The sequence below is a fragment of the Coenobita brevimanus genome, chromosome 53 (assembly GCF_032717465.1).
Source record: "Coenobita brevimanus isolate Jiangsu-jjx chromosome 53, ASM3271746v2, whole genome shotgun sequence".
Taxonomy (NCBI): domain Eukaryota; kingdom Metazoa; phylum Arthropoda; class Malacostraca; order Decapoda; family Coenobitidae; genus Coenobita; species Coenobita brevimanus.
This window is the reverse complement of record NC_137006.1, coordinates 4566876-4583357: the sequence shown is the minus strand read 5'-3', so window position 1 is coordinate 4583357 and position 16482 is coordinate 4566876. Positions and strand designations below refer to the sequence as shown.

Here is a 16482-nt window from a genome sequence, read left to right as displayed (position 1 = left end):
GTCCATTTGGCACAGGAAATATTTATCACACACACACACACACACACACACACACACACACACACACACACACACACACACACACACACACAATACACACACACCTTACACATCTCTCAAGTCTCATGATGATGATGATCATCATCATCAAATCCAGTGCAGGAATAAAAAAAAAGGGGGGGGGGGCACTAAATATGTAGCCAAAGAATGAGTACCACCATTAACCACTAAATTCACAACAACAGACACTCAGTACCATAACTGACTCCAAATGGCAGTGCAAAGCTCCTTCAGTTCCGCTATAGTGCATACACTCTCACCTGGCAAAGATCCCTGACCCCTTTTCACCTCACTTGATGGCCAGGTGTAGTCAGATTGGAGGGCTTATTTGACTAGTAACCAAGGAAACTCTCATTCGTACCTCATAACTTAGGTCCATTGAATTTCATGCCCACTTCTACTGCGTGAAACCAACAACTACCTTTCCAATGCATGTTTGTTTCCAGTGTATCTTTCCATCTCATTCTTTTCCCCTCTTCACTCTTTTGTTTTCCACATCACTCCACCTCCTCCTTCCCTTATTACTCTTTTTAAATTTATCCCTAATATCTCATTCCTTTTCTCACCTCATTCTTTCCTCTTCCATCTCATTCTTTTTCCTTCTTCATTCTTTCCTTTTCCACCTCTTCCTTCCTCCTCCTTCCCTGACTTCTGATGCAGCTTATCATTCCATTTCAATTTTCTTCCCTCCTCATTCGTTCCTTTTCCATCTCACTTTATCAGTCCATCTCACTCTCCATTTCTCCTCCAACCTATCACTTTATTCCTCTAATTCTTTCTCTTCCTTCCTTTACCTTTCTTCCCTTTTCATAATTTGGTTCATTCCCTTCCTTCATGACTCTAATTTATCCTTCCATTCCATGCTTCATTTCCTTTCATTCCTTCCTCTTCATCTCATTCTTCAGCTCCTTTCATTCCTTCCTCTTCCATCCCATTCTTTCTCATCCCTCATTATTCGTTCATCTCATCCTTCCCAAAATGTTAAATTAAAATCGCCTGGAGGTAGCAAAAAAATAAAATTGACTGCACCGCCACCTTAACCCCTAGGCTGTGGCTACCCTAAACATTTCCTATGTTCGTGGTACAGGAAAACAGGTTAAAAAATTGTGTTTTCGTCATGTGTTTTGACCCATTTATACCTAACCAAACATGATAACATTTTAGTCCGACAAATTATACACTCCACAGTGACAATTCGCGACCTAAGCATGCAGTAGTCGCGAAAAATTACCGAAAATTTCACAGTATTCCACGTGGCTCTTCCAAAATGTAGACCACAGTCTACCAATTGGCATTTCAAGAATGCTATATGCAGTTGAGAGGTTAAGGAAGAGGTCATGGTCAAGGTGGATTGATCCTGAAGAGAATAATTAATATAAATCAACACAATTAAAATTTACAGTTGCATTTCTGAACAGCATCAAATTAAACACTGCATTTCTAAAACTGTCAAATTAAATGTTGCATTTCTATGATTATCAAATTGAATATTGCATTTTTAAACATTATTAACTTAAACATTGCATTTCTAACCATTATTAAATAAAAAAACTGCATTTCTTGGATACCTGAACATACATAAAATAATGCCAGTACTGGAATAAATTAATATCAATCATGCAGGAAAAAGAGAGAGAGAGAGAGAGAGAGAGAGAGAGAGAGAGAGAGAGAATATCAAAACCCTACAAACCCCCCCCCAAAAAAAAGAAAAAAAAAAAAGGCCAACCACTCACACACAAGCATCCTACCCACAAACAGTAAAAACAAACGAGCATCAACTAAATACCATGGCTGATGATTGGCCATATGGAGAGAATGGAGAATGAGAGACTGACAAGGAGTGTATGAGTAAGGTGGAGTGGTGGAGAAGGGAGGATGAGATGGAGGGATGAATTGGAGAGGTATATGAGTTAAAGAATCATGCTGGAGGGATGGCAGCTTGACAGTGGAGGACAGGGTGACACTGAGGCAATTTGTTTGTGGCCACCCAATCTCAAATCACAACGTTTGGATATAGGCAGGCACATGGATACATAAACAGAGATAAATAGATACACATATAGACAGACGGACAGAACCCTTTCACCGTCAATAAAGATACACTGATAGATGGACTGAACCATTTCACTGTCAATAATGATAAACAGATAGATAGACAGAACCCTTTCACTGTCATTAAAGAAAATAAATCAATTCCAAGTGGAGATGTACGAGGCAAACACAGAAAATATATGGTAATGAAATTGAGTTCACTTAGCACACCAACATTCCAAAAAAACTCAAGTGTCATAATATTCAAATGAGAGTTTGGTTTGTCTAAATAATAATTCCACCTATTGATCTACCTGTCTATCTAGAATTTTGATAAATATTCAAATGGAGAGTTTATGGAGAGTAATTATATTCATAACAAATTTCACCAGCCGTGTAAATATTCAAATGAGAAGTAAGTATTGAACTCTTTAACTGAGAGTTCATATATAATATTCAAATATCAGTTTGATAAGAACAAAAATATTTCAAGGAGTTTATTCAGAGTAATACCATTCAAATGAGTTTAATCAGTGTAATAATATTCACATCAAAGTCCAAGCAGTATTACATAATTCAAATCAGGGTTCCGTTTGCATAATAAAATTAAGCACAAAGTTCAATTAACATAACACCATGCAATGCAGAGCTCAGTCTATTATAATTTAATCATCATATATATATATATATATATATGAAGGTTCAATTAGTATGACATCGTATTCAAATGAAAGTACAGCTCATGTCAAAATTATAGGAAAGCTTGGTTGGTGGCATCCATCATCCACTCACTTGATGTAGTGCTGCCTACTTCTTCCTTCACCTTTATCATTCTTTTTCTCTGTCCGCCCTCCTCTTGTCCTATTTCTCCCATCTTTCCTGTCACTTTTTATTACTCTTCTTTCCCTTTCAGATGGCTTTACATTGAGCAACAAGCCTAATGTTTCCTGTAAGTCAGGAAACCATTTACAATGCTGGGTGGTAACCATATAACCAACCCATACCTGTTCTCTACATGTCAAGAAGCGGGTTGGTGGAGGGTTAGTGCCCCTCCCCGTAAAACAACTAATTCAAGGACAAACGGCCACCCCTTACAGGATTATAGCATCTGGCTATAGAATGATTGAGACAGTTTAGTTTGCAATAATAATTTCCAAATGGGTTCCATTACTGTCATAATAATCAAGTGACAGTTTCATCAGACAAACGATGGACTGCTGGGTTGAAAATTTTTTGCAATGACAGGTAAGAAAATGAGGTTTGGTGGAAAGCTGAAAGTTGGATTAATGGCAGTGTGGTAGCAGGGATGAGGTATAAGGTTGGTATGAGATTTTCAAGGAACAGTGGAGGGATAAAACTGACAGAAAAAGGGAGATACTGACTTGGTATGTGAGACTTGGTAGGATCCAGGAGGTATAGAGACTAGTCAAGTGGCAGTTCAAAATAGCAAGTATGGTGGGAACAAGGAGGTGCCAGGACTTGCATGACAACAGGGCTGGTATGATGGCAGTGTGGTAGGACAACAGGTAACTGATTTGCTAATGGAAGCTTGGTAGGAATGGACTTGTTATTAAACTTAGATGGCAGTTTTGAATATGAGCGTAGGTAGGAACAGGGAGGTACCAAAATTGGTAAGATGGCAGTTTGGAAGGAAGGAGATAATGATCTGGCATACGCGGCTTTGTAATAATGGAGAGGTATAAAGCTTAATTAAATGGCAGTTCTGAAATGAGGTTTGGTTAGAACAGGGAGGTATTGAAACTGGTATGATGGCAGTTTGGTAGCATTAGAGATACTGATCTGGCAGGGGAAGCTTGGTAGGAATGGGTAGGTATAATAGCCAAGTCAAATAGCAGTAAAAGAGCTGAGGTTTGGTGGGAATACAGAGGCTTTAAAATTGATCAAAACATACATCTGGTGGGTAGGAAGGATGGAGGTTGACTGAGAGGGAAATGGAGAAGGGAGGGAGGGAGAGAGGGAAGCAGATTGAGAAGGAAGGGAGGGACTATGGAAGGTAGGCAGATAGGAACAGTAGGCAGGTGGGTAGGCAGGAACAGTAGGCAGATAGGTAGGTAGATAGGAACAGTTGGTAGGCAGGTAGGTAGGAAGAAATAAAACCACCTGACAGTGACAAATAAATAAACCGGCAAAAATACAATTGAGCATAACATCTGGGCAGTGTTTGAACATACACACACACACACACACACACACACACACACAAGGTGGCAGTGATCAGAGTTACTGTGCATACACCAGCCTACACACATACACACACACACCACATAAATTAATGCATACTGTATCACACAAACACATCAGCCTCCACAATATACACACAAACATACAGGCCACATAAGTTAACCAATTCCTGCACACACCAACCTAAAACACAAGCACACCACCTTACAAAACACACACACACACACACACATGTACATACCAAAAATGCACACATACACCACATAAATTAAGCCATAAATAGACTAATCAGCAACTACACGGGGGGCTGGGATGTAAACAAATTGCGCTGGGGTTGTGCGCAAGTGTATAAACGCCATGATAGGTATAAACGCCATGATAGGCGGTATAAACGCCATAACGGGAGATACAAACGCCACAATGGGTACTGGGTAAGTGTTGCTATAGGGGGTTCCAACAGTGCTACAAGTAAGGTTATACATCCAATCCTCATTATAATTATGGAAGGGAGGAAAAAAGTGGCTGAACTTTTTTTGAAAACAGAGAAAAAGTAGAAAATACAGGCAGAGAAGTGTTCCATAATTAATTTAACAACTTTCTGTAAACTGGGGAAACTAGTACAGTACATACAAACAGGGTTATATTCCAAAATACTCGTATAACAACTTTGTCCATCAATTAAGAGATGGTACTGAGGAGTAAAATATATATTCAGAAATATCACAACACTCATAAATTGCAATGTAATCTTAGAAAGTCTTAAATATCACAACTGTATACATGAGAGGAAAAAGTAGAAATTCAGCAATATAAAAAACAATTAAACTTTAATAATAATAATAAATAAAAAGGGCCCTTATAATGAGGATATTGTGTATAAGGAAATATCATAGTGTGGGTGGAAATATTATACAAGGGATGGCAAGTATTTCCATCTCATATACAGCTCTTCTTTCAACACTGGCCAATGCACCTCACACCACTGTCATAACCAATCATTTTTTTCTGCAGGATGGGCAAACAGGTAGGAGTACAGAGCCTTTCCACACCTGTCCCTCCTGCAATAAATAGATCTTCTGGTTCATAAGTTTTTCTGCTGGATGGACAAATGAAGGAGAGTCCAGAGCCTCTCCACACCACCTGTCCCACCTGCAATAAACAAGTCTTCTGGTTCATATCTGTTTACCTGCAGTTAGGGCAAATAGAGGCAAGTTCAGAGCCTTTCCACACCTCTAGTCTGTCCTGCACTAAACAAACCTTGCCTGTGCAGCCAGCCTCAAAAGATCTGTCACATCTACTGCCTTTCTCTCCATGCTCTTAAAGAATTACCACCAGACTAATTTTCAAACCCAGTAACGAAAGAGAGAGAAAGGCAGGACACACAACAAGACTTTGCTGCTGACTGTACTGTTTTTCCTGCAGGAAGGATGAGGAGTGGAAGTACATGAAGTTGAAGTACCTGTTGCTCTGTATCTTGTTCTTCCTGTAGAAAATTAATAAAAAAAATAAAAAACAAAAAACACTGCTTTGCCAAAACACAACAGCACCCAGCACTAACCTAAGGCTTCTAACTTGCATTGGAGGCTTGTTAGCACCTTTTCCTTGGTGGTTTATTCTGCACATTAAATTCTGCCATTCTCTTGTAGACTGCTTTTGTTGTTTTCATTCCGATATAAGTTTTCATCAGTAACTTATGAGAAAATACTGTTGCGTAATGTGCAGAAAAAAATCACTAATGAAGAGGTGTTACGGAATCCTCAAAGTCACTCCGAATTGCAGCAACACTGGGTACCAGATCAACTGCCCTCAAACATCACATTTTCAGCAGTTAACTCCTCAAAATTCTACAATGCATTTTTGTTTTTATTCTCACCACCTGTTTTTAATCAGCTTGGGAGACAGCTTTCGGACAGGAGGGGTACGATACGGCCCTCACTATCCCCTTCAGTATGACGGGCCCTTCGTAAGCTGAATAAAAACTACCAAAAAGCAGTGAGGATTAAATATAAAAATGCATCACTGGGTTGGTTACGGAGGATCCCATGCACTTCTTCCTTAATAGGAATGGAGAGATATGAGAGTGGAGGGGGTGAGGTGGAGGGGAGGAGTGGGGAGATATGTGAGATGGAGTGAAGAGATATGTGAGATGGTGGGTTGGAATGGAGAGATATATGAGAGAGAGAGGGGTGTGAGTGGAGGGATAGAATGGAGCGACATACGACAGAGGGGTGTGAGTGGAGAGAAAGAATGGAGAGACATATGAGAGTGGGGTGTGAGTGGAGGGATAGAATGGAGAGACATATGAGAGAGGGGTGTGAGTGGAGGGATAGAATGGAGAAACATATGAGAGAGGGGTGTGAGTGGAGAGAAAGAATGGAGAGACATATGAGAGAGGGGTGTGAGTGGAGAGAAAGAATGGAGAGACATATGAGAGAGGGATGTGAGTGGAGAGAAAGAATGGAGAGACATATGAGAGAGGGGTGTGAGTGGAGAGAAAGAATGGAGAGACATATGAGAGAGGGGTGTGAGTGGAGAGAAAGAACGGAGAGACATATGAGAGAGGGGTGTGAGTCAAAGGAATGGAGTGGAGAAATGTGAGAGACAGAGGGATGTGAGTGGAGGGATAGAATGGAGATATATAAGAGATGGGTGTGTGAGATGGTGGGATGGAGTGGAGATATATGAGAGAGAGGGGTGGGAGCTGGAGGGAAGGCAGCCAAATACAGTAGTTGAGGTCCGGGTGGCATGGAGAAGATTTGTCTGTGGCCACCCCTTACAGGATTAAGGAGTCTGGCAATAAATAGACAGACAGATAGATAACATTATGTGTGCAATCTATATGATGCTGATATGCTGCAAAGAACACATAAGATAACAGTGTGTGATATGCAAAATAAATCTGTGAGGAAGAGGTGCTTGGTAAGCCTCCATAACTGCCAAGAATACAGGTTTAAAACATGTGCAGACAAACCATTTCACAGCATCATCACCATCATCATTATCATCATCAACTCAATGCATGTGTAGGCCATTTCACAGCCTCACTCCAACAACACTGCAATTATCATCATCATCATCATCATCATCATCATCATCATGCATATCTCTGTTCCCTTCAATATACAGCCATTCCTCATTTAACACTACAGATGCATTCCTAACATACTTGAGTCCTGGCAATGTCCTTGCTTTTATTCCTGCTGTTACCACATTATTTTACTTGCTTAGGAATGGCCTCTCATACTGAAAGGGTTTACTAAGGCTACATCTAACTCCTCCAGTCTCAAAAGTCCATTCTAAGCTGTGGCGAAGGCAAGAACATTATGAAAAGGCATCTCCCATGCTCAAATGTTAAGAAGGTTTACCTCTATAAAAAACTGAGTGTTACAGACTAGAAGACTGTGAGAGTGAGGTAGAAGGGGAGAAGAGGAGAGGGAGACCAAAGATGAGATGGAGGGACGGAGTGGTGAGATATTTTACGACAGGATGTAAGATGGAGGAAGAGCAGCCAAACGGCATAAGTCAGGGTGATGTGGATGCAATTTGATTGTGGCTACCCCTTACGAGATTAAGGTGTCTGGCAATACACCGATACATTGCTAGATAAACAGATTAACCGAAATAAATGTTGCTGCATTACACAGATAGATGGATAGATTGACAGACAGATAGAAAACACAGATAGAGACAAACTGAAATAAGTGTTACTGTAACTCGCGTCAAACCTGACCACTTAATAATGAACAGTTAAACACCCCATGAAATGTGTGTGTACGGTGATGAGTGGCTTTCTACAGATACCTATATAACAAATAAAAATATGTGAAACTGTTAAATGAGGAATTAACTGCACACAATCCATTTACAATCAACCAATACTCTGGCACTCCATTATTACCTCACCATGATTGTGACCTGTACTATTTCAAGCTTAATAATATTCAACTGCTACCCAATATTGCATCATCAACATCATCAACCCCATTTTTCCCCATATTACAGTCTCAATATTCAGCCACTGCATCATTCAATCTCTGTTCCCCCATCCTGCCAACATTCTAGCACTCTGTTATTCCTCGGCACATCAAAAACCACATCAAGTCAGACAAACGCAGAACTTACAACTTTACCATAGCAGAGTGTTTGGGTGCTGGGAGAGACGCACAATTGGCTACCCTGACCACCAATCAGCAGTTCTGACCACCCTGAGTGTCTTAGTTTTGGCTGTGGATGGCTGGATGGCTTTGCATGGCTGTCATCTGGCTAGGTGGCTGCCATGTGGCTTGTGGTGGCTGCCATTTGGCTGTTACAGGTGAGATGCAGCTTTCAACAGCCATGACTTGATATTCTGGTGGCTATAGCATGGGTGCTGATGACTGACTGCTATATGATTGGGTGCTGATGACTGCTATATGCTTGGGTGCTAATGACTGCTATATGATTCTGACTGCCGTAAAATGGGTGCTGATGACTGCTGTATGATTCTGACTGCTGTAAAATGAATGCTGATGGCTGCTATATGATTCTGGCTGCTGTAAAATAGGCACTGATGGCTGCTGAAACTGGTGGCTGTGGTGTGGCTTGCTGGCTGAAATATGGCTTTTGACAGCTGTTACCTCACCCCTGATGGCGTGACATGGGTGCTGATGGCTGCTATGACTGACGGCAGTGGTGTGGCTCTTGGGGGCTGGAATATGGCTTTTGAAGGCTGTAATATGACTTCTGTCAGCTGATCCTTCTCTCATGATGGTTGTAAATATGGCTGCTGATGGCTACTAAAAACGTCCACTGCTGTGATGTGGCTTGGCAGCTGTTATATGGCTTTTGACAGCTGGAAATGACTGTTGCTGGCTGTCGTGCAATTTGACGGTTATGACTTGGTTGTTGACAGTTGAGGTGCAGCTTCCAGCGGTTGTGATGGTCTCCCTGGCATGGTGTGGTGTGGTACAGTGTGTGATGTTATGTGGTATGGTGTGATATGCTATGGTATGCAGTGCAGTGAGATGTCCCATGGTATGTGTTGTGGGGTGATGTGCTTATGGTGAGTGATGGTATGTAGTGTGATGTGGTATGGTGTGTGAAGTGCTATGCAATGTGGTGTGATGTGACATATGAGGTGTGGTGTGTCAACTTTCTCACCAACACCCATGCTGAAAAAAAGAGCATTATACTCATTACAGCACACCATACAAGAGAGAGAGAGAGAGAGAGAGAGAGAGAGAGAGACTACAATACACATAAATATTCCACTGAAACAAAATGAAATGATGCAATCTGGATTTCTTCTTTTATATTGACACTGATTACAAAAACAAGAGACTAACAAGGAGAGTGTATGTGACTATGGTGGAGAGGGGGGAGGAGGGAGGGGGAGGCAAAGGATGAGATTAGGGATGGAGTGGAGAGGTATATGAGAGAGGGGATGTGAGCTGGGGGGAGGACAGAGAAATGGCTGGGGACAGGGAGACATGGAGGTGATTTGTTTGTGGCCACCCCTTATGGGATTAAAGTCTGGCAATAGATACATAGATGGATAGATAGATAGATTGACAAAAACAACATACAGGAAATTACTAACACATCAGATACAGAACAAACTGGTGAGGGAGAGGTGTTTGAACATTTCTTTAGGCTCATACTCTTACCAGTTAATGATGCTCCCTAGCACCCCTTCCTTAGTTACTTATTTTTGGATGTGGGTGGTTAAAGTCCTTCTGTATGCTATCTATGCTGAGTATTGCCATATTAGAAAGACTTATATAACAGGACAGTAAGGTATACCGTCCTATGCAAAATAAACTGCTGAGGAAGTGGTATTAGGGAGCTTCCTTACTTGAAGACAATACAAGCCTTAGACAATAATACAAACAGGAAGCTTTCTGTCAAGTCCTTTCACCTTAACCTGGCCCAGATTTTGTACTTTTGCAACTTATTTCATGTAGCTCAATAGATGAAAAATGCTACAGCTCTACATCTTTCCCACAGCACTTCTTCATGACTAGTACTATATTCCAGTGCTAATCTACTATTACAACTGAGCATTCAAGAGTGACAGTACTTTATGGCCATGTTAAAGTAAGAATAGTATAGTTCCTCTTTTACATAATTTACTTTGCCTACTATACCTCAATACTGCCTACCATATTATCTATTCTATAACACAGATATACTTTGCATAAATTATACCATCCATCACACTTCACAATTGCCTGCTGTGTTATCTCTTTCTAATATAAGCCTTACATAAATAACCTACAAGAGAACATTAACAAATAACTGACGAAATTAAACTGCTAACCCATCGTGAAACTCTTGTATTTGCTCTATTACTACCACTACTACTACTACTACCACTACTACTACTACTACCACTACTACTACTACTACTACCACTACTACTACTACCACTACTACTACTACTACTACCACTACTACTACCACTACTACTACCACTACTACTACTGCTATCACTAACCTGCTCAGTGGTGGAAGTACTGCTGCTGTGACGGCTGTTGTGATCGCTGTGGTAGTGGCGCTGAGGTAACCAGCTGGTGGTGGCTGTGGTGGTGGCGTGGCGTGGAGTAAGTGGTGGAGTGGCGGCTATGGTGGTGACTGCTGTGGTGGTGGTGGCTGTGGTGACTGCTGTAGGGCTGTGGTGGTGGGGGTGAACGTCGGCTGTGGTGGTGGTGGTGGCTGTGGTGGTGACTGTGGTGGTGGGAGGAGGAGCGGTTCCGCCAGGCCCAGTTCTTGCCCTTGGGTCGGAACTTGCCGTGGTGGGACGAGGAGTGGTGGTGCGAAGAGTGGTGATGGTGCGGCTGTGGTGGTGGTGGGGGGGGAGACTGGAGTGGCTGTGGCAGTGGCTGTGGTGGCGGCTGTGTCGAGTCCTTGTGGTAAAACTTCTTCTTAAAGTGGTGGTGATAGAGGCCGTGGTCGGAGGGTGAGGTGGCGGGGGACACCATACGTGTAGTTTCCAGGTCTGGGGGCAGGTACGGGGGGGTGTCTGAACCCCGCGGGGGGAACAGGGTAGGTGGAGGGGACTCCAGGCAGTGGTCGGGAGAGGGGGTGGGGGGTGGGGAGGAGATGGGCGGAGTGCGCACTGGGGGCCGGGGTGACTGCGGGGTGGGGGGGCGGCCATGGGGTATGGGACTGGGGGAAAGCCGTGGGGGGGAGTGTGGAGAGTATGGAGGGGGGCCAGTGACTCCTTCCCCCCTCCTAACACTCTCATCATCAGGTGGGGGGACCCGGTACACCTCCAGGGGGGACTCTGAGAGGGGTGGGGGAGGGCGTCGGTCAGGCCTACGTGGGGATCCCAAGGCCTCCTGCCTGGGGGAAGTACCCTCGGTACTCTTGCGTCGCTTGTCAACCTCCGATGCAAATGCCACCAGTTTGTCAAAGCCGCTGTTGATCTTGTCTTGCCACTTCTGCAACGGCGAGTCACTCCGCTCCAGCCCTGCACCAGGACACCACAACAGGTTAGTATAACCATCATCATCATCACCATCATTATTAGCATCATCATCATCACCATCATTATTATCATCATCATCATCATCATCATTATTATCATCATCATCACAATCATCCCAGCCTTGTGTTCCCACCTAAGAATGATGTAAGGTAGGTTTAAGGAATGTAGGAAAAGAGAAAATTAGGAATAAAGGAGAACCAGTGCAGAGCATGCCCAGTGAAATGGGCCACACAAACACACACTGACCACAACACAACACAGTAATGTAAGTCATGATGTCACTTTTCAACATTATATTTCAGTATCAAACTATAAAAATTTGCATAAAAATTGCCTATTCCATGCTTATTACTCTATCATCCAATTCTCTTCCAGCCCATCAGCAGCACAGGAATACAATGCTAGACTACTCTGTTCAAACAATTAACGTGAGGGTGACCAGCCTCAACATACCAATGGGTGCTATGTGACCAATAAACCCTAACCAGACCTCAGATGGAATCCCTTACAGACCCCATCCAGTTGGAATGCCTTGACCAGTTACACCATCAGACATCATTTGGTTACATGGTTCCCACCAATGTATTAATGGTTTCCTGGGTTACAGGGAACCATTTGGCTTGTCACTCAGTGCAGTCACCTGAACACAGCACTGTATTATATCATGTGAATGGATGGTTGATACCTCCCCCTACCACAGTTGGTTTGTCAGTTTCTAATTTACAGCAGCAACTGTAGGGAAAAAGTTGCGATGATTTGGAACATACCCCAGACACAAAATGGCAACTATAGTTGTTTTACACAAAGTTGGCACAGATATGTATTCACCATATTGCAGCTTATTTCACATAGCTCAGCAACAAGATAATCTATGGTGGCTCTACGTTGTTTCCAAGTTCATCATTAGCACCAAATTCTAGTGTTACATCTCAACATTCACGATGGAGAGTGGGAATTTTTGGCCAAGTAGAGTTCAATGGGGACTGTTGTACCAGTATATGAGATGTACATATTCCACCATCTCACTTTTCCACACAACTCCTACTTCATACTGGGGTGAAGTGGCAAATCAGCTTTAGAGAGAGAAATGCAAATCAATATCAACAATTTCTCTGTAAACAATTATGAGCTTAATGCAAACAATAGCATAACAAAAGGCAACATATGAGAACTTCCAGCAGGTAAACTGGCAGACCACAGCCCCACACTACACATCATGATACTGCACTGTTTTTACTTTAAGTTGGCCACAAATTACCATCCCTCCTGTTTCACTTTAACTTGGCCTCAAACTGCCATCCATCCCTCCATACTGAATGCTGAGTTGTAGCAACTGATTAACACAAGAGTTTGATGCAAGTCACAAAGAAGTGCTGTGGAAAGGATGTCAAGCAGTAGCATTTTTTTCCGCCACTGACCTGCATGATATAAACTTCAAAAGGACAAAAATCAGGGCCAAGTTAGAGTACAGACAATGGAGATATCATGTACTGTTAATAAACCTTAACTTGGCAGATATTTTAGTCCTTTCATAGCTTATTTCCTGTTGAATAATGACAGAATAAAAAAATATATCATTCTAAATTCTTTCCATAATATCTTTCCATTACTATTACTATTCTTCTGTTGCAGTTCAGAATTCAGCTGGCAAATTTACGCCTATAGTTCATTTACCTTAACTTAACCAAGATTTTCGTCCTTTTGCGGCTTACTTCACATGGCTCATTGGTAGAAAAAGACAATGGTGCAGCTCTACACCCTTAACATAGCACTTCTTCATGACTTACACCATATTCTAATGTTAATCTGCTCTTAAACTCAGCATTCAATGCAGAGATGACAATTTTTGGCCAAGAGAGAGTAATAGGAGTATACCTGCAGTTAAAATGGGCAGATTATACAAAAATTCCGTGATGCATTTATCAATTGCAGAGATATGGGATTCATTTTATTTTAAGTGGCTATGAAAATTTCTTAACACCTCTACCTTAGTAATTTATTTTGCACATTACATCTTGATACCATTTTGTTACCCATGATAACTGTAAAAATTCATATTATATAAATAACATACATGAAAATGTTCTATCCAGCTATCTATCCAATGCCAGACATCTTAATCCTGTAGGTGGTAGCCACAAACAAATTATCTCCACATTGTCCTGCCCTCTGCCATTTGGCTGCCATCCCTTCAACTCACACACATCCTCTCTCATATATCTCTCCACTTCATCCTTCCATCACATCCCTGGTCTTCCCTCCTCCCTTCCCCCTCCACCACATTCACATACACTCCTATAGTCAGTCTCCTATTTTCTACCCTCTCCACACAGCCAAACCACCTCAAAGTATTTCACTTAACACTTTAAACCACATCCACATTAACATCACAATGCTCCTCTACTTCCTCATTTATCAGTCTGTCTCTCCATGTAACTCCACATGCTCCTCTCAAGTAACTCATTGTCACTGCCTTCACTCTTGACTTGTGTCCTTCCAACAGGGGCCAAGCTTCACTTCCAAACAGTAGTGTGGGGATCACAATACTGCTTCACTAAAATGCTAATCTGATATGAACGATGGAATGATCTACTTCCACACTATTTCTCACGTGTTATGGGAAACAGCTCAGTGTTATTGGTATCTATCCTGCATAATTAACCTACTCCCACTGCTACACCCACCCACACCAGCAGACTGAGCTATCCTCACAACACACATGATACTCCCACAAGTTTATAGTGGATCAGTATTGATGAGTCACCCGTACTTCTGAACTACAATTCAACATGGATGTACCACAATTACAATCTTAGCTTCCCTAAAACACTAAATTGATATATAGTATATACACCACCATCCATGTGCTTTTGAGAGATGCCTTCATGTGGTGACACTGATATGACCAGGAGGTGGAGTTGCCTGGTTATACAAATGTTCCTTCACTCTCTCCCTATCCCCCAAAAGGAGAATGATACACTGCAGGATAAGGCCAGCTTCAGCCTGCAGTTGACTGGGTTCATGCCCACATCAGTTTGGGGTTGCAACAAATACTACTGGTACTACTACAAAACCACTTTACAACTTGTAACGTGCTTCATAATGTTACCAACTAAGTGGTGAAAACTGTGGCATTTTTAGAAACATACAAACTGCAAATTAAGAACGGTGGGGGGTGAATGTGCATGTGGCTGTGTTGAGAATGACAGGTAGATAAAGTGTGTGTGTGTGTGTGTGTGTGTGTGTGTGTGTGTGTGTGTGTGTGTGTGTGTGTGTGTGTGTGTGTGTGTGTGTGTGTATTTACCTATTTGTATTTACCTATTTGTAGTATACAGGAATTGAGCAATGCTCGTGTTGTCCTGTCTCCATATCCACATTTATCAAGTCTACCTTTACACACATGAATGTTTTTCTCATGCACCACCTCTTTGTCTAAGTCATTCCAAATATTTAAGAATATACCTAATTGTGATATACACGGAATGTACTATGCTCGTGGGTTTCCGTCGCTGTTTCTCAATAAGTCGAATTTAACTTTAAACTCGTTTATGTTTTTAGACTGGACGATCTCTTTGTCCAGGCTATTCCATAAGTCTATACTTCTGTAAGGAAAGCTATATTTCTTGATATCCTTCAAGCAGCTTGACTTTTTCAATTTCATTCCATGTCCTCTTGTTGCTCTCTTATCCCATACAAACAGATCTTCTTTGTCAATTTTATCTACTCCCACCATGGTCCTGAACACCGCAATCATGTCTCCCCTCTTTCTCCTTTCCTCTAACGAAGGCAAATCCAGTTTTTCCAGCCTCTCTCTGTATGACAGGTCTGTCAGACTGGGGACCATCTGTGTGTGTGCTGTCTTTGTATCTCTCAATCGTGTTTATATCTTTCTTTTTGTGTGGGGACCACACTACCGCTGCATATTCTAACCTGGGGCGGATCATGGCCACTATCAATTTTTTCATCATTTCCTCATCCATATAATGAAATGCTACTCTTATGTTAGTCAAGAGCTTATAAGTCTCTCCAACTATCTTGTTAATGTGCTTTTCTGGTGACAAACTATCTTGGACCAGCACTCCCAAATCTTTCTCTTCTCTCCTTTTTGTGATTAATTCATTACCCAAGAAATAATTCAGTGATGGTCTCCTGGTACTTTTACCCATTTCCAATATTTTACATTTCTTTACATTAAATTTCATTTCCCACGTCCGGCTCCAATTGTGTATCCTATCCAAATCCTCCTGCAGTATTTTACAATCCTCCTCAACCTCTATCTTCCTCAAGATCTTTACATCATCAGCAAACAGACTCGCATAACTGTTCACTCCATCTACCATATCATTTACATAAATCAGGAACATTACTGGCGCCAACACTGAGCCTTGAGGGACTCCACTTGTTACTTCCCTCCATCCAGACATCTTTTCCTTTATTACTGTCCTCATTTGTCTGTCTCTCAAAAAGTCTCTCATCCATTCCAGAAGTTTCACCTTTAGTCCTCCTATATATTCTAGTTTCCACATTAGTCTTTTATGAGGTACCTTGTCAAAGGCCTTCTCTAAGTATAAGTACACACACTCCACCCAACCATCTCTCTACTGTACCACATCAATCGCTCTTGAGTAAAAAGCTCAACAAGTTTGAAACACATGACCTTCCACTTCTGAATCCAAACTGACATTCAGCCAAAATATTCATCTCTTCCAGATATTTTATCC

General features: G+C 41.8%; 1 protein-coding gene across 1 annotated transcript in view; it reads right to left on the bottom strand.

The window, feature by feature from the left end:
- Window positions 1-9403: 9403 nt before the first annotated feature.
- Window positions 9404-16482, bottom strand: part of gpp (DOT1 like histone lysine methyltransferase grappa) — a 126998-nt gene continuing 119919 nt past the window's right edge. Inside the window, exons 19-20 of the mRNA XM_080273090.1 lie at window positions 10769-11743; window positions 9404-9443 (exon numbers count right to left, since the gene is read on the bottom strand). Of these exons, the coding sequence (XP_080129216.1) occupies window positions 10773-11743 (971 nt within the window). The 3' untranslated portion in view covers window positions 9404-9443; window positions 10769-10772. The remainder of the gene's footprint in view (window positions 9444-10768; window positions 11744-16482) is intronic.